Source organism: Zosterops lateralis, assembly GCF_965231275.1.
Source record: "Zosterops lateralis genome assembly, chromosome: 3".
Classification (NCBI taxonomy): Eukaryota; Metazoa; Chordata; class Aves; order Passeriformes; family Zosteropidae; genus Zosterops; species Zosterops lateralis.
Genome location: NC_139764.1, coordinates 184,997 through 203,397, shown reverse-complemented (window position 1 = coordinate 203,397; position 18,401 = coordinate 184,997). Strand labels below are relative to the sequence as shown.

The 18,401-nt window shown below is 46.3% G+C and overlaps 1 protein-coding gene across 4 annotated transcripts in view; it reads left to right on the top strand.

The window, feature by feature from the left end:
* Positions 1 to 18,401, top strand: part of SLC24A3 (solute carrier family 24 member 3) — a gene marked incomplete at its 5' end in the record, with an annotated part of 115,220 nt that overhangs the window by 20,052 nt on the left and 76,767 nt on the right. The window contains 2 exons of one of the 4 annotated variants that reach the window (XM_083857526.1): positions 17,183 to 17,253; positions 17,642 to 17,767. The exons of 1 other annotated variant lie outside the window; for it this stretch is intronic. In XM_083857526.1, coding sequence (XP_083713652.1) covers positions 17,662 to 17,767 — 106 coding nt within the window. Of the gene's footprint in view, positions 1 to 12,774; positions 12,836 to 17,148; positions 17,254 to 17,641; positions 17,768 to 18,401 lie in introns of those variants that run through there. 2 more of the 4 variants (XM_083857529.1, XM_083857527.1) reach the window with 2 other exon arrangements.

Genomic DNA, 18,401 nt, shown 5'->3' with positions numbered 1-18,401 from the left:
TTTTGTTGTTGTTTTTTTTGACCTTTTTCTAAGAAATGCTCATCATGCTCTGGCCTGGTCCTGTGGCTGGTTGTGGTTGAGTGCCTTTGGAAGCAGAACCACAGAGCAGCCTGCTGTCTTTTCTAAGGAGCTTCTTGTCTCTTGTTGCCTGTTTCCTGAGTATCCAGCCCTGGAGTCAAACCTGCCTGTCCCCTCCTTCTTGGATCCTGGTGGCTCCTCATGGCAATGTCTGCTGTCAGACAGCAGATGCTCTTTTGGCCTCTCCTACCCATCCCCTTGTGCTTGTGGTATTCATATTAAGGTGTGTGGAACTAGTGATGGACAAAAAAAACTGGACAGAGTTTATTCACAGAAGTAGTGATATTGTTTAAGTGAAACACTTGTGATTCTGGGCCACGTTTGACAGTTTTATCTCATGCAAAAGATGGTGAGGAAGGAGTGAGAATTACTTGTGTCAATTCAGGCAAAGTATCAGTTACTCACCCAGTTCTGTTCAGAAATCTGATTCACCTACTGGAAGCCAAGAAAAAGGATTAAGCTGGTTTAATGTTGAGCTTTAGGTCAGGTCCCTGTGTTACCAGATTCAGAACTCAGATTGCACTAGAGGAGCTCCAAAGCTTGCTTGCTCTTATATCAGATGGAGTTTATTAGCTGCCAGAAGGTGACAGGCTCTGGGGCTTTTTCAGGATGGGATGTCAAGTGTCTGGAGGGTCAGGTCATAGGGGGTGGCCAAGGTCCCCGTGCCAGCCCTTGTTAGCTCCTCACCAGACTGGCATATGCTTCCTCTGATGAGCTGTCATTGCCTTCCTTCCTCCCTTGCCTTAGCACTTCCACTCCTGCCTCAGAAAGGCTGAAAATAAAGTAACAGCCCTGCTTAAATGTGCTGTTTCAAAGTCGTTATTAGTAATAGCAGGAAATACTTGATTGCTGCAGGAACAAAGAGATCTCCATGTATTCATTTAGACCCTCAGACATAAAAGTGCTTGAATTAAACGGCCCAAGAAGTTTCTGTGCAATTATTTTTTACATCTCCTCATCTTATTTCAAAATCAACGTTCTGCTTTATCAATATTTTTTCAGTGAGTCATAGCTCATGGTACTGGAATTTGTAGTGCTTGGCTGTGGAGCAGATAACCCTTGCAGGCTGCTTGCTTGTGGCTGTGTCTTCAGAGCCCCTTTGGCACCAAACCACAAACCCAAACCCCCTCAGGTGGAGCTAAGCTTTCTGATCTCTTTCCTATCTTTCCTTTATGCACATGCTGGGCTTTATGTGGTCTGAGTTCTGCTGGGTTGTTGTGCCCAGAATGAAGTCCAGAGAACTGCAGTTTAGAAAGGCCTTCTTTCCAATCATGCTATGTGAAGAGTGATTTTGTGTTTTGTTTCCCTTTTCTTCCTTTTTTTCCTTTTCCTCTTTGAACCTCAGTCCAATTGAAAAACAAAGTTGCCTTCCCTCAAGCAAAATTAATTTTATCCTAATAAAATGAAAAGTAAAAATTTGTTCTGTCTTGCAAGTTGCCAAACCTTGCTTTCACTTGAGGGAAACTTTATTTAGAAAAATAAATTGCTGTAAATGTAGTAACAAAATGTCCTCAAGGAATAGCAAAAAAGATGTTGTTCTCTCACTGAGCGATAAGTTTGACAGAAATTTGCTTAAACTTCTGCTTCTACACTCTGCTTCTGTTTGTCAACTTTAGACCTAAAGCATCAGAAAACCAGAATGTTTGGGTTAAAACCTCAGAAATAAAAACAAAAACATGCTTATTTCTTCTGGGTTCTTGTGCTGGCAGAGAGCTGGGTTCTCTCTTACTGCAGCCAGGATGGAGAGATGTTCTCCTGGAGGGGACCAGGGACTGAGGTTTGGTGCTGACGCATGGCCCCAAGGAGCTGAGGCTTGAGGAACCCAGGGCTGGTGTGTCCACCTTGTGTCAAGACACTGGATTTGGCTGTGTCCCAACAGTTGCACCTCTGGCTTAGGGGAATGTGCAAGGCAGCTGAGGGCTTTGGAACTCTCCTTGCAGAGCCCGTGGCCTCCTTTATTAGAAACAAGTATGGATATTTTCCTTTTCTGTGCTGCACTCTGGACTCACTTGGGGCTGGGGTTTGCCTTCTGGGCTGGGCTTTTTTTGCGGGACTGCTGGATTGTAGGGTCTCTTAACAGTGAGAGGTGGTCATAAGTATTTTCTCTAGGATATTTCAGCCATCAGGGGGGCAACAGTCCAAGTGTGGCTGACTTGTGCTGAGGCAGGGGAGCAGGTAGCTGAGCACCATTGCTCTGAGGCAGGACCTGCTGTGTTTTACAGCATGGCTGTACCTGGACAATGTACCAAAGGGGAAGCTCAGAACAACTGCTTTTGGGTGGGTACTTGAAAACTCTGAACTGATCACAAAACCATGCAGTTCCCTGTAAAACAGGGCCCTCTGGGCAAAAAGAGGATGTGAGTGGCATTCCTTTTGCTGAAATTTTGCCTGTGTTCCCATGTGATTATGTGTGCAACTCCAAGAGCCAGAGCTTCAGGGAGAAAAACAACACAAAGCTTGTGTGGTTAAAATCAGGAGGTGGCAGTGCTATTACCCAGTTCATCCTCGGTGTGTTCTATTGCATCAATGAAACAAAAGGAGAAAGCAAATCCCAGATTCCAAAGCCAGTGTTGTCCCTACAGTGTGCAGGCTGAGGAGAGGTGGTGAGCTCCAATGTCCTCCTCAGAAAGCTGCTGTGGGTTTTTCCAGAGTAGGTAACTGCACATGTATCAAATGTATCAACTGCACATGTACAGCTGTAATTAAACTACTTCTTGTTCTAACAGAAAAGAACCTTAGTTCAGCCTTCAGTGCTGCAGCAACAGCCGAGATGTGCACTCACAGTGTGAGCAGATCTCTCAGAGTGGGACTTGTTTGCTCGATTGGTGGTGCTTGTGATGAGCCTGTTCCCATTTTAATTGTTGTTTCTGGTGGAAAGTGCCGTGTTGTCACGGGCTGGGTGTGCAGGGAAGGCTCACAGAGTGCTGGGGAAGACCTATGTGTCACACTGCGTGGGGAGAGAGTAACACCAAGGGTGAATTGCCTGTTGCTACCCAAGAATTACATTTATAGTCTTGAGAAATTATGACAAGAGGGGAGGAAGAAGGGAATGATCCTCGTAGGGAACAAAGAGCAGAACCTGTACACTTGCTGCTGCCAGGGGGAGGATGTTTGAGAGCCCGTCAGAAGTGCAGGCCCATCTGCATGGTAGCTCTCCAGTGGTGGAGTGGGGAAGCCCTGTGTTCTTTTTTATGATTACTTTTTCCCCTATGGAATAACTTTAAAATGCCCAGAATTTTTCTCGGTTTTTGGATTTATTTTGGCCTTTTTTTGTTTGTTTGTTCTTTGTATCTAGAGGAATGAGACTTGCTTCCTTGACCTTTTAGCGAATTTGGGTTACTCCTTTTATTGTGTGTTGTGGAAAAGGCAGCAGAGAGGCTGAAAATACTGAGAGGGAACCCTTGCTTCCAAATCTTTAAGTGACTTTGCATTTAAAAGGTATTAAGCAACAAAGCATGACTTAATATGTGAATAAATATCACATTGTACCTTTCTGAACTGGGATTTACTTCTCTGACACTTGAGGATGCCAGGCTGCTGCTCTGCATCACTCTGGTAATCTGAGAAGTCTTCCATGAAGCCTGTCACCTGAATTTCTAAGGAGGTGGTGAAAAAAAAAATAAAAAATTGCCAAGTCAGACTTGCTCCATGCTCTGGGAAGAAAATGCACTTGGATTTTTACATGCCGAGCATGGAAAGCAGCACCAGTGGAGGGTTTTGGGCTGGCAGCTGGGAAGAATCAGTGTGGTCCCCTTTGGTGGCTCTGGCTGCCTCAGGACATTGCTGAGGTGCAGATGGCTGCTCACAGCTGCAGTAATATCGTAGTTACCAAATGTAGATGTTCTAGATTGGCCAGATACCAGAATAGTTTCTTTTTTTTTGCACACCTGAATTATTTGCCTGGTGTGGAGAACGCAAATTGTCCACTTAGCATTTAAAAATGTATTGCTGCATTTTTGTAAAATGTCCTAATTCTCTCCAGGGAAATCTGTGCTGTTATAAATTCTTGGTTGTTAAAAATTTTAGACTTACAGTACCAAGAAATTTGGGAATGAAGTCATTTTGCCCCAGTGCCTGTTGACCCCAGGCCATGTAAAATGTGTGACTTGTTTTTGTTGGGAGAGTATGAGGTTCCTGATCAGATCATGTTAACAGTAGTATCTTTCCTAAGTTATTTGAAAGTTTTTCTGTGATGCTAGTAAGCTTGATAATGAAGGGAATTAGAGAAAGTGGTTATCAACACATGCTTTAAATTTTGGTATGTCTGTGGTATTTCACAGATTGAACATGAACGTGTAAACAGGGGCCTCAAGCATTAATTTAAGTTTCAGGGCTGAAAGCTGAGTAGCTCTAAGGTTCAGGACAAGCCTTTCTTAGAGTTCTGTTTTAAATTTGATATATTGGAGCTATTACTGCAAAGGAAGAAAAATAACATCTGGCCCTATGTTGCAAACTGAATTTTTGTTGCTTGTTTTTTGGTTCTTACCAGTAGTTAGTAGTTAATAATCAAAGGTCCAGATTTTCCACAAGTGTAAAATATTACTGGCTTCATTAACTTCACTGCATTTACACTAGATTTAAATGACCAAGAATGAAATACAACATCCCAAGTCAGGTTTTAATGCAGTCAGGATGGAGTTTTTTATCATCTGCCATCTGCATTTTAAGCAGTGCTCAGTTGTATAGTTTTTATATACAGACGTGTGTAAATTCACTTATGCATCCACAGAATAATGGTTTCATATATTAATGCTGAAGTAGTTTGATTTAGTGTGCAGCAGTGGATAAAATAAAAATATTTAATTAAAAAACCTTTTTTTGGTGGATTGCTTTTTAAAAAATTCCAAGATTAGATATTGCTTGCCCATATGTGCAGGTCCTTTGTCATTTCCCTGCTGTTCCTATTAGGAAATGCAGAGGTAAGTGATTTTTCTTTCCCAAAGATCCCAAGATGTTTGGTGCTGGCAGCCGGGTGGAGAGCTCCTGCTTCAGCCCAGGCTTATCAGGGGCTCTCCCGTTGGGATCTAAGTATTCTGTGCTGGGTGTGATGAAACCACACAGAAAGAGAAATCACCCCTCCAATCCAGAACCATCTGTGGCAGCAGGGCATGCTCTGGGCAGACAGGGAGAATAACAGAACGGGATGCCAGCTGCTTGGAGCGTTCAAATCAGGCAGACACTCTGTGGTCAACAACTCTGTGTATGCTCATCCAGAGATGCTGGGAGGTTTTCAGATTTGGTTTAATTTCCATCCTGAATTTCGGGATTTTAGGATATGGTCAGATGCTCTAAAATTTCAGGACAGGGTCAAATATCTTTTAAAAGGCTTATGCTGGTGCTTTGGAGAAAAAAGTACTGATTGTGGGGTAACAGCTGCCCCAGTGCTTCATGAGCTTTCTGGCAGCTTCTCTCTCAGGGGAACTGCTGCCCCCCAGCTCACTGTGTGTCTTTGCCAGTGACCAAAAGTAGTGTCCTGGCAGTGCTACACCTTTCTGTCCTCATCAGTGGTCTTGGCAGTCTCCTCCATAGGCACGAGCTTGGATTAAGGATCTGCCAGGAGCACTCAAGGTTGTGTTTACACAGTCGTCATTTGTGCCTCTCTTGCTAGAGGGGGAAATACTTTGTAATAAACCCTTTCCTAGGTTTTGTATCTATATGCATAGGAAAAAGAGAGGTGGGATAAAAAGAAGTGAGCAGTCCTGAGGAGAGTCCAGTGTCCAAAAGGCCAGTCCTGAGGCTGCAGCCTAGTAAACACAGCAGCAGTGTCTGCCCAGGCACCTGGTGATGGGTGGGCAGCTGCTGACATCCTGAATGGCCACTAATTCTAATTAGCACTCATTAAAAGTGTCAGAAGAAACCAACTGGAGGATCAGCTCCTGCCTCCATGAGTGTGAGTCCCCGGTGACCCAAGCACTGCAGTGCTCTGTCCTTATGCAGCTTAACAAACAGTCCGGCCTGGGGGAGGATCCTGAGGATTCTCCACCACGGCAACTGCAGCTCCGAAGGGCTCTGAGCAGTCCTGAGCCAGAGGTGCTGTCTTCCCATCTCTTAATTGGTGGTGGAAGAGGAGGAAAGAAGAAAGTGATAATTATTTTGTGTTGAAACAGAGATATTTACAGCTATAGGATTTCACCAGAAAACAAAGCGGCAATTAATTATTCATTGTCAGAACTCCAGCACGGCTTGGCAGAGCCAGGGTTCACATGTCCTGTGGGCTGGGGCACGGGGAGCTGTGTGTATTGTCCCACTGCATGGATGTCTCCCTCGGGAAGAGGCCGCATTGGGGTCTCCTGGGACTGCTGCCCACAGGAGCTAACCTGTTGCTCCATAAAACCTGGCTGCAAGCCTGGTGGGATCCCTGCCTGTGCTTGTGGTAGATGTGGCTCCATGCCTCCATGCCTTCTCCATGCCTGGAGAAGGGCCTGGGCAGTAGGAGAGGCAGCTGCTCAGGCTGGAGGGAGGTGTCTGACACTGCTCTCTGGCTCCATCTGCGCTCGGGTCCGTGTTCACTGGGGAAAGTGCAAGCCAACTGCGAAATGTATTTGCCACTGGGATTGGCCCAGTGGGCTGAGTGATACTTCCCTGGTGCACTCTCATATCTCCCAGTTAACAAGTCAGTAACTGGTGTCTCTGTATGAAATAGCTCCTGTCGTTTTGCCTGGGAATTTCGGTGTTTCCTGTGCCCTGTGCAAGCCTTTGTGCTCCGCAGTAAGAGCTGCTGAGCTCTGCCTCTCGAGAAGAGGCCAGTGTGCTGCGGAAAAGGGAAGGAGGGGACATGGATTTTCTGTGAGGGGACATCAGAGCCACTCTTGAAGCAAGCAGGATCTTGAGGATGTCCTCCAGGGCAGCTGGTTGCTGTGAGGACTCTCAGTGAGGCAGGATTTTACATGCAGGGACGCAGCAGCTTTTCTGTAGCCATAGCAACAGATAGGGATGCAGTGGTGACTGCAGGCATGCCTGGACTGACGGGCTTAGAAGAGAGGTGTGGCTGCAAGGCCAGGCAGTGAAGTGAGCCACAGCCATTCAGGTGAGCAGGGTAGGTGTGGTGGGGCTGTCCAGCTGTGCTGCTGGATCCTTTCTGGTCACTGTATTGTGCCCCCACCCCTGGCAGCCCCCAAAACAGAGGGGTGGGCAAGGGACTGGACAGGACAGCTCAGAGACCGGTGGACAGGGGAGTGCAGATGAATCCCATGCCACAAACCGTGTCTTGGAGCGAGATTGTCGGATCCCTATGAAGCGAGGCTCCTATGGGTAGTGTTGAGCCTCACCCTCTCCCCCATTCCCAGTTACCAGGATTACAGATTTAATCAGGATGTAGGAGCTGACAAATACTTGGACTGGGAGATGGAAAGTGCCACTGAGCCACCATTGCTCCTGTGCTTAGGGGAAGCTGGCAGTAGGAGAATTGAGATATTCATGCAGACTCCGTGCTTGAACTAATTTTATGTTTTGCTTGCACTTGGGTTCCTCCTTTTGATATGTCTTTCCAAACTCACTTTTTCTTAAAATAACCCCCATAAATTCCAAGTGAGGCTTTTGTTGAAAGCCAGCACATCTTCTGCCCTACCTCCACTGTATCTGTGCTGAATGGTTTGGATTGAATCACTGTCTCCTGGGAGAGACTTGCAGTGATATTTAACCTGCCTTCAGAATAGAATCAAGAAGTAGGTGAGCATGCAGGAAGCTGAGAGGACTCAGAAGCACACAGCTGAGTTATGTGATATGTCATCACCCATAACCTGTGTGGCCAAGTTTCCTTGAAGCTCTTGGTGGTATTTGGAGACTGCTGGAGGAGACCTTAGTGTGCAGGCACATGTGCATCCCTGTTCAAGCACACGTGTGGGTGCCTGGGTCTTGTTTGCTCTGCAAAGCGCAGGGATTGCTCTGCCCAGCCAGGGACAGCAGACCTGAAGGCAGAATTGATGTTTCCCCTAGCAGATTTTTCCATGTAGGAAATTCCCTGCTCCTTCGAGCCTATAAATCAGGATATGATGGCCTTTTAAGAGTATGTACTATCAATCAGTTTCCCATCCTATCTTGATTTTGCAGATCCATGTGATTTATTAAAAAACTATGGACATTGATCTAATACCAATATCCAACTATGACGGACAAAGACTCTCTAACAGTTTAAAGTTAGAAAGTGTATGTTTATTACGACGCCGGGGCAGCGTGCGGGATAGCTCCCAGAAACACACGCGCAATTTACAGATCATCACAGGGCCTTTTATCTACAGAAGTATTGAATACACAAACTACAAATGCATATTCATAGCTCTGATACCTCCCATTCCCCGCTTCGTATGGTAATTAGCCCAAAAAGCCACCAAGCATGCGTAGTTTGTTCTTTGAAATGGGTTGGTGGTCTTTTTAATGGGGTGGGGTCCCAAAATGATGAAGTAAGATTGTCTTCCTCAGCTCTGACTTTTTAACCTTTAGTGTTCGTGACAGCTAAATCCTGTTTTTCCCAGGACTGTTTGATTTATGATTGTATTGTGTTCATAGGGCCTATTGATTATTCAGGATGCAGAAGCCCTAGTTTGACAGCTCCTCTGATTGATCGGTTCCTTCCAAGGATTATCAGTTCTTTCAGTCTGGCTTCTGTTAGCAAAAGGGAAGTCCTAGCTACATTATCTCAGCACTATCTATTTTGACTACAGTCTTTAATTCTTCTAAATCAATGCCTCACATGACACATTCCCAGTGGAAGTGTAGACTTGCCTGCAGCCAGTGGAACTAGAAAAAGTCCTGCTGCTTTTGCTCCTTTTCCCAGCCTCGTGGATGGCAATCCTGCAGAGCATCCCTGGGTGACACTGCTCCTGTCACTCTGGGGGACAGGGCTGATGCCATCCCCTTCTCCCACAAATGAGATGCTGCTGGTCCTGCTGGAGCTTAGGCAAGCAGAGGGCTGATGGGGTTAAAGCAGAGCCTGTTGCCCAATTTCAGAGGGAGGAGATTTGCAAGCAGACCAGACTTAATTTACTGCTTTATTTTTCTACCCCCACAGGACCAGTAAAAGAAACATACTTTGCAGTTTATCTGTAAAACTCCAAGAACTAAGTGAGGTGCTCAAATTATGTTGCTGTGAGTGATTAGTGTATGGAAAACTGAAACAAACTGGAGGCTTATGGTTGGTGCTGGGAAGGTGACAGGCTGTGTGTTGTGCCAGGTTTGTGCTCTGCGGTTCTGTAGGTGCTGGAAATTGCAGAGAAGGGAGGTTCTCTGGTGTGCAGAGATTTCCCTCCTGGGCAGGACAGGCTGTGGGAAGCTCAGGAATGGTTTAGGGTGGTGTTGCCCATCTGACAAGATATGTGGCACAGCAGCAAGGGTTGGGGTGCTCAGGCTTGTAAGAATGAGGTCATCTGAGATTTGGGGTAAACAGAAACTCCCTGTGAGGCTTTGTACTGAATCTCAGGTGTGGCTGTCAGCGCAAATCTGTCTTTTTATTTCTTGATGTGCTTAACTGCAGGCATAGTGGGATGGCCTTCAGATTGCTGACATAGGCAAACACACACTCTGGCATGGCTGTGCACTGTTTCTGTGGGGCTGAAAATACCTACAGGAAAGTCAGAAAAAATACTGTTGCCTTTATTGTTCTTTTTTAAAAAAACATTTCAGGCTCTTCTGGGTAATACTGTTCTGTTCACTCAAAATTTAAACAGAACAGTTCCACCTGCTTTTTTAAGTGAAAATGCTTGAGACCCTCATCTTCATGTTTCAGTGTGAAGGTGTCAGTGTGATGGTGTCACAGGTGATGCATCCTCTTGCCAGCCTGGAGTGTCCCCTCAGGAGGCTGGGAGCAAGCTCTAGGATCCTGAAGAAGGCTGGAATGGCTGAGGAGAAACCTGTGCTGTTCCAGCTCTCTTCAGGCAGTGTGTCCTGAAGTGGGAGATGGAGTTACAGTTTTTGTACAGAAACGCTTCATTTCTAACATTGACTACAGCAAACAAGTTTGGAAAAGCATTAAATCCTGGCGCAATTAAATGTATCATATTGGCAAAGTGAGATTTTTTTTTTCTTTTTTTCCTTTTGTGAGAAACTTTGCCAGCTGTTGTTTATGGAAAAAAAATCTCAATCTTTTTTATGACAACTGTTTTTAGGTTTCTTTGTGTTTGAGGCTGATTTATACATTATGCGTTAGCTCGGGAAAGCAAAACAATTATTTACCAGCCTGAATTTTTAGAGGAATAGTAAGTGGGAGTCAATGAAAAGCCTATATGGATAGCTTACCCAGAGATCCAGAAGAATTTCTCTGGTGTTAGAAATAGCGCAATTAAGTTGTAAAGGAACAGCCAGACAATAAATGGACTTTCCTCTGCCTGTGTGGGTGACCCCTCTGCCTGCAAGGCCTCATGCTCGTCACTTGGCTCCATGGCTGGTACACAAAGACAGCAGAAACCCCTCACTCTGCTGGGTCAGGGGGACTGAAAGCAGCTGGGAATTTCTCTGTTGTTGGAGGTACTGGCTTCATGGAGACCAGAGAAAGAAGGGACACGTGGAATGGTTCCTGACTGGGCTGACTGTATTTGGGAGGAACTGAGGAGGAGTGGGTTTTCTTTGTTTAGGTTTGCTGAATGGTATACTTGAGGGAGTTCTTTCATAAGGCATTGTTCTGAGAAATACACGGTTCTTTATGCTGTTCTCTTTTCTTTTTGCTTGTGAATGAAAGAATGTTGATTAGACCTTGGGGTAAGCAGTGTGCCATTGTCTGGGACAAGGCATGCCATAGGAATCGTGCTGCTATAGAAGGAAGCTTAAAGGTAATTATACTGCTTGCTGACTGCAAAAACTTGCCATCAAATGATAGCTTATGAGAGCTGGGCTGTCTTAGGAAACAAATGGAGTAAGTGGGTTGGAGCTTTGAAGAAAACAAACAGTATGGGGGAAAATACATCCTTATAATTCAGAACATCAGTTTCAGAGCACGCGGCGTCAGGAAGTGACTTCCCTGGGAGCAGGTCCTTGGCTACCTCAGGACTCGGCAGGAAATTGTAACACGAATTTGAATGAAATGCAGCTGTCCAACAAGCAAACCAAGCTGTGAGACCTGTGAGCAGTACTTCAGCATGATGGCATTAAACAGAGAAGTTGCAAACCTTCCTGAACATCATTGCTGTAGGAATGAGGACTGACCCTTGGCAGTCACGGAGTAACACGGCGTTCTGTTCCTTGGAAATGCTGCAGGGACACACAGCAAGCAGCCATAAATAAGGGCTCAGAGAGGGAGGCTTTGCAGCTCTCCAGGGCACTTTGGGTGCTGGTTGGTATTGTCAGGGAGAGGAAAAGGTGGCAGCTGAGGAGCGACGTGTGGCTCTCAGCAGAGTGGTTGTGCAGGAGAGACTCCCATGGGCTGCCTGGCACACATGGAAAGGCTGCCCAAAATCTCCCCATTGTCCTTGCTGGTTGGTGGTGCTTGACCATTTCACTGCTTTTCCAGGCAGGCTGTATGAGGCAGCTGCTGTGCCTGTTCTGTGGCTGACTGTGGCTTCACTTGTCCTCTCCTTGCACTGAATAATGGTAAAGATACTTGCAGAGCTGCACTGGGCCTGGTAGAGAACATGAGGGAGAAAGCAAAGCAAACCCCCCTGGGCTTTGTGTCCAAGGGGAAGATAGAGGGTGTTTGTTGTTCAGTTCTTTGAGGGGGACTCGAGTAAACCATGTCTGGTTGGCAGGAAGCACATGGTCCAAAGCAGCCAGCCCCAGAAAGGTTCATTTGTCCCCAGCATGTCCTGAAATAGTCATATTTGGATAATGTTTTGGGGGTAACTAAGCTGGAACATATGTATGACTGTTAAAGTTGTGAGTGCCAAAAAAGGGAATCCATGCTAAGCTCAAAAATATGGACTCATCATTTAATTTAAAAAAAATGTTACAACTGTAGTTTGGTTTTGTTGCATTATGCTATAGGCTTTTTGGCAGGGATATCATGGGAGATGAAGAAACAGCAGCTTGATGCTTCCCTCAAGCTTTTTCGAGACTATTCTCTGTTTTGCCAAAGTATATGTGACACATTCTTTAAAAATCCATCTTGGGTTCCTTGGCCTCCTGCTGGAAACTGCTCTGGAGGGTAATTGTGGGACAAAACAGATCTTGGATGCCCCTGCTCCTGTGCTGGGGCTTTGCCTCTGAAAACCAGGGTGAGGGGCTGCATGCAAGCCCAGTAAGGAAGGGTCTGGCCCTTCTGCTCAGCTGGACCTGGTGTTCAGGGAGACAGAAGAAGTTCTGGCCGTCTGTGCTCCACTGGACGTAATTTGTGTGATCTGCAGTAAAATCATAGTTAAGTGAGGCAGTCTTTGGTGTCGGGGCTGAGCTGAACTCTCCCAGCATTTTCTTACCCCTGCATGTGGGCACTGAACCCAGGCAGAGCCACTGTGTGTCTCTGAGCACATGGAAGTGGTTTATAACCCTTGCTTTAAGGGCGTCTGAGAAGTACCCTGGACGGAGAGGATGATTAAAAATGCAGAACCCTTTAACAGGGGGAGTTTCTCAATTTCTTTGAGGGACATAAAGCCATAAGGGCTGTCCCTTTGCTTGCATCTTAAATTACCCTGAAGTTTAATTTGTTGCATTTGTTTCAATTCGTCAGCTGGGCAAGGGTGAACTCGGGCAGAGATACGTCAGAAAATTAAGCTTTACTACTTAGAAAAACCACAAAGCCTTACAGCCGCATTTACACAGGAATAGCAAGGTGGGTGAAGAGGAGTGGGGGAAAGGAGATTTTCAAAGCCAGTAGATTTGTTCTTTCAGTTGCTTTCAGGTTTGGGAAACCTTTTTAAGCTCTTTCCTGCAAACATGAGGACTCAGGAATTTTTGACTGTTCAGTTGTTCTTTCTGGTTTTGTTTTTTAACTTGCTTGTGATGAAAATGGGTTTGACCCGCTGGCTGTGTGAGGTGGCATTGAGTGAAGGCTGTCAGGCTGTCCTTTAGGGCAGCTGGCAAGTGGCCCTGCTGCTGCTGCCTGGGGTGGAAGCTGGGAATGGGGATGTGCCTCAAGGGGAGCTAGGACTGAGTGTCCCCTGTTCAGAAGCATTTCCTGGTCTTGGGGCCAGGCCCTTTGGGGGCTTCTGTCTGGTGGAGGAGCGTCTCTTGAGCACCAGTGGCTTTTGTCCCAAGGAGGTGACCGAGCCGCATTCACAGCTTGGCTGTTGCTGCTGTGTGGCAGGATGGGGGAGCATGGGGAGCTGAGAGTCACCCAAAGGGCTGTAGCCAATTCCTCCCAATTCTCTCCAGTTGTGATGTTGGGGGCATTGTACAGAGGATGCTGCACTCTGCTCTGAGAGCCACCGGCGGCCGTGGTAGGAGGGGTTTCCATGGAAACCTTTCAGCAGCATGACATCACCAGCACTGTCACATTTAAGCTTTTCAAGGCTTTTTGGATTTCAGGGATTACATAACTTTGGAGGGGTTAGGCTGGGGCTTGGATCTAATCAGTATCCAGGGTATTAGTTGAATTAAATTTTTAGAAAAGCCAAACACCCTAATAGAAAAGTGGCTGGCAGTGGTGGCAGCAACAGCAGTGGTTTTCTGGTCATCTTGGACAGGCTTTGCAAGTCCTTAGGGAAGGCAAAACCCCCCTGGGGCAGGAGCTGCTGGACTGGGGCACAGCCGCTCACACTCACACCCACCTTTATAAACGTTTGTGTAGCTGAGTCAAGGTTTTTTTGCTTGGAGCAAAAGAAGAATCTTCATCTTGCTTCTAGGTATCTGTAATAATTTCCTAGTAGCTGCTTGTGTTCATCACTCTGCCCCATAACTTTTCCCTTATGTGAACCTGAAACCACAGGAAGTACTCTGTGGTTTTCTGTTAAATGTAACTTAGTGTTTCTGTGAGACATTCAAGATTGAAGTGTCTTGCAGGGAATTTGGAAATAATGTAATAACATCGAGTGAGGCAGTAAACCCTGCAGATAACGCAGGGAAAGTCTTGAAAGATGATGGATTTGTTTTTAACCACAGTACAACTGCTCCAGACTTGGGGTTCCTGACTCAGCATTCCTGATGGCAATGATCTACACCAATGAAAAGTGAGTTAGCTCTAGGATTCCCTGGAACAAAAAGATTGCCTTGGCTGGAAAGGAATGACTTGTCTTGCTGAAGGGAGGTGCAGCATGAAAACGTAGGGAAAGACTGAAATCCAGAGTAAATGTTATGAAGACCCCTCCTGGTGTCTTTCTTCTAGCTGGGCCCAAAGTTCTTCTGCTTGCCAGGGTCTCAAGGCCAGCTCTGCCTCTGAGCCACAGGAACCAGTGCCTGGCAGGGCTTAGAACAGAATCCCAGACTGCTTTGGGTGGGAAGGGACCTTAAAGATCATCTCATTTCCCTGCCACAGGCAGGGACAGCTTCCACTGTTCCAGGTTCCCTCAAGCCCTGTCCAGCCTGGCCTTGGACCCTTCCAGGGATCCAAGGGTAGCCACAGCTTCTCTGGGCAACCTGTGCCAGGGCCTCAGCATCCTCATTGTAAAAAACTTTTTTCTAATATCTGATGTAAACTCACCCTCCTTCAGTTTAAAACTATCACTCCTTAGCCCTGAATAAGAAATGAAGGATTCTGTTGTGGGTTTGGGGGTTTATGGAGGTTACCTGACGGAAGGCAGCTTTTAAGCATTTTATTTATTTATTTATTTGTTTGTGTCAGCAAAACACATTTGTGTACATCAAAAGATGTATCATCTGCCAGAATAGTGTCATACCTAGAATATGATTCATAGACCTGAGGGCATTTGTCTGCCTCTGGAGAATTAATCTCCTAATCTGTTTGTCTTGTACCTGTAATTGTGTATGAAGGACAACGGTGATTTAAAGGAAAAATTATCAAACCTCCTCTTTTTACTTAACTAATATTATTAGAGTCCACATACAAAATTCTGTTTCGCTAACAAGAAATTCCTGTGACTGCCTCCAGTGAGAGAGTTATGTGTGCAGGTAGCAAGAAGGCTGCAGCCTTTTTTTTCTGCAAAAGATTATGATTGGGGAAGATCAGGCTGCTTTTTTTAAGGAGTCAAAAATGTTGCAATTCCATAAATATAGCCAAAAATATTTGCATCCACCCTGTTGAACAGGAGTATGGGTATGTTCGGTAAGACAGGGGTCAGTTTTAACCTCTCCAAGCCACCTCGTTAGGAGCCACTTTACCCTGTCATCCTGTGCCAGCTCTTATCTGGTGTCCTCCTATGCTTGTGTGATCTGTCCTCTCTCCTTTGCTGCCATCAGAAACAGTTCTTCACTCCCGACAGGAGCACAAGAAGGAGTAACTTGATGAGGAGATAGGTGGATTTTATTGCAGCTTGGGCATCCTCAGTAATGTTATCTGGCCTCTTCTGCTTCATGAGCCCTCACCATTGTGTTGGTCATGGATCAGAGGGGACAGCTCGACTGTGAGGTGTGGTCTGACCCAGTTCTCCTGACTGGCAGGGAAATATCAGCTGTGGTGAGTGGTCAAAAGGAATGAATGTCCACTCCAATGTTGGCTCTTGGGTCTGTGTCACTGTCACCGAGCTTGGGTGGTTCTGGAGCACGATCCCACTCCCCTGGCCTCTTCCTACAGCACAGCGAGAGGGTGACTGTGAAGTGGAATTTGTTGGATTAAATCCATTCTGAGGCCTTAAGGACATGTGAAGTAGGGAAAGCATGCACAAGGTGAGACCATGCCAATCAATCCTTTGAGTAGGATTTGTGCTGCTCAACTGCGTGCCCCTAAAGTTTTGTACTCCTGCAGAAACAGGCAGCTTGGAAACAATTTAGTAGAGGAGTTCATGCATATTTGGGTCTTGGGACTGGTTGTTTTCCGTGTATTTGGTGGTGGTTTGTGGGCAGAGGTTGGAAGGCAAGCAGCTGTGAGTCAGGATGGAGGAGAAACAGGCTGCCATGAGGATGAGTACTGCAGCTAAAGCTGTGAGAGGGGATTCACAGCACAGCTTCTGCAGAAGGCAGCCAGTTCCTGAGCTCTGGCATATGAAGCGTTTCCAGCAGGGATCGGAAAACGTTTGTGCTCCAGCCCGCAGCTCTACTGAGAACTTGTTAGGACTGCTTGCCACAATGGTGTCAACACATTGAGGAAGGAACTCAGGCTGGAGCAGGTAAATGTAAAATACCAGGGTAGTCAGAGGACTGTGGAGGCTCAGAGCAAGAAAACCACACCGTGGTCTTGTTTGGTGCAGTAAGTAAAAAAAAGTAAAGTGCTATCTGTGCATACCCAGGGGTTAGCACTGAACTGGTGGGCAAGGATTGGCACACCAGCAGGGGATTGGAATGGGCAATGGATAAACACAGGCTGGAAACAAGACATTTCTAGCCACAAGATGAGTGGAGTAGAAAAGCTTCCTAAAAAGGGCTGTGAGGAAAAACCAGCGTAGCCCCAAACTGGAAACAGTGAGGTCCCAGCTCAAGAGTTTTACAGAAAGGCTTCACAGGACTTCAGGGAGGTGTTCGTGGAGGTGCCAGACTGGAGCCCCAGTGGAGCAGCTTGCTGGGGTGGAGGAATCCCTGCCTTGGGAGCTGAAGGGTCTCAAGGACCCTGTGAATGTTCTGCCATGTTTCATTCCTAAGCTGAGCGGCACTCCTGGGGCACCAGGAGAGAGCGCTGGGAGCTCAGTACTCAGGTGGGAACGTGTTTCTCTTCTATTTAATGCACTGCCATGAGACAAAATGCTGAGCATAGTTTCAAGTAACCCCATTCACTCTGTAGGCTGGTGCCTTTGTGTGCTGAGAGGGCTTTATCTCCTAGAAAATATGTGACTTTTGCTTGCAGTCTAGGGTCTCATGTGCTCACCCACGTGTTGAGAAACAGCTTGCAAATCATTATCTGATTGGCATCCAGCCACTAAACTTCCAGTGACCTGCCTGATGATATTATTTTGTGTGCCGCGTTCTCCTGACATATCTTTGTTGAGCACATTGTATTGTTTTGGGAATAAATGTGAGGGTAAACAGTAAAAACTGTTTGGATCGCAAACAGGGCAAACAGCTGCCAAGGATGGAGGTGAAACATAAACTTTGTGGCTGGTTTGGAAATAGGATCTTTGGTCTGGCTGCCCTCTCTGGAAAGGGGCAGGCTTGCTTGAGCAGTGCCAAAACAAAGCACACTTGACCTTTGCCATCCCTGGATGCCCGTTCAGAAAGTGTTGTATGCAAAATCTGACTATTTTTGGATCTTGCTCCACAGAGAAAGTGCTGCAGGTGAGTTGCTTGGTATATTTAGGAGGTATAGAGAGTTTCTGCAGTGGGCTAGGCCAGAGGTTGGTTTTACTATCCCGGCTCCAGCAGAACCAGTTGCTCTTCAGCAGTCGCATCCAAATTGAGGAGTCTGGTAGGCACTGACAGGACCTGTCTCCCATGAGTTAGTCTAATGTGCTTTTTAAATTAATCTAAACCTTTTGGTTTAAACATTCTAAACCTTTTAGTCTCAGCAGTTGACTGACATTCAACACGAACATAGTAAGTGTTATCTGTCTCTAAAATCCCAGGGAGCTGGGGCAGCTTTTTGTGTCACACAGGGTTCATCAAATGTAGGACTGGCAGCCAGAATCAATGAGCAGAGCAGGAAATTTGAATCTTATTGTTCCAGATCTGCCACCAGCCCGCTCGATGAGATTGGGAGAACCATTTTGCCCATCTGTTTTATTCACTATGGAAAGGTGCAAATTGATCCTGCTGTCCATGCCAGGCCCAGCAGAGCATGGTTGGATCTCAGGTGAATCCTCTTGACTCTTTCCTGAGCAGTGGGGATGTTAACTGTGTGGTGTTCCTGTCCTCATGGCCTGTTCTGGGTGGGGAAGGGTGTAGCTTGGATAATGCAGTGAGCAGGAGTGGCTGATTAGCAAATCCCTGTTGTGTCGGTGAGGTGACAGAAAAGGCAGAGTGTTGTTGCTGACCATGTGCTCCTGTGTCAGGTGAGGGTGGCCAGCCATTAAAGGTAGAACTATAAATTGCATGGTAGTCAGGAAAGGGCCAGAGAGAGGTGTGATTTGGGAGTGCTTTTGTATTCCCAGTGTTTCTCTGGTGTTTATGAACTGCTGATTTTTTTTTTTTTTGTTGTGAGTGATGGGACCCTGTGAGTGTGGGGATTCCCTCCATGGCCTTGTGCCAGGGAGATTCTAGAAGGTCAGCTCAGGTAAAGCCTTGTTAGGGAGCTTGACAAGCACTGAAATACTGCTTAAGTGGAAATTTCAGTATTAGGGAGTTAGATCGGTTCTTTCTTCTGTTTGAGACACACCTGTTGTTAGAGACATTTCAGCCAGACCTGCTTGCCATTGTCTTTGACATGGGAACAGCTAAAGCTTCACAGATCCCTTGCAAACCTCTCCACTTCCAGTTTAAATGAACTC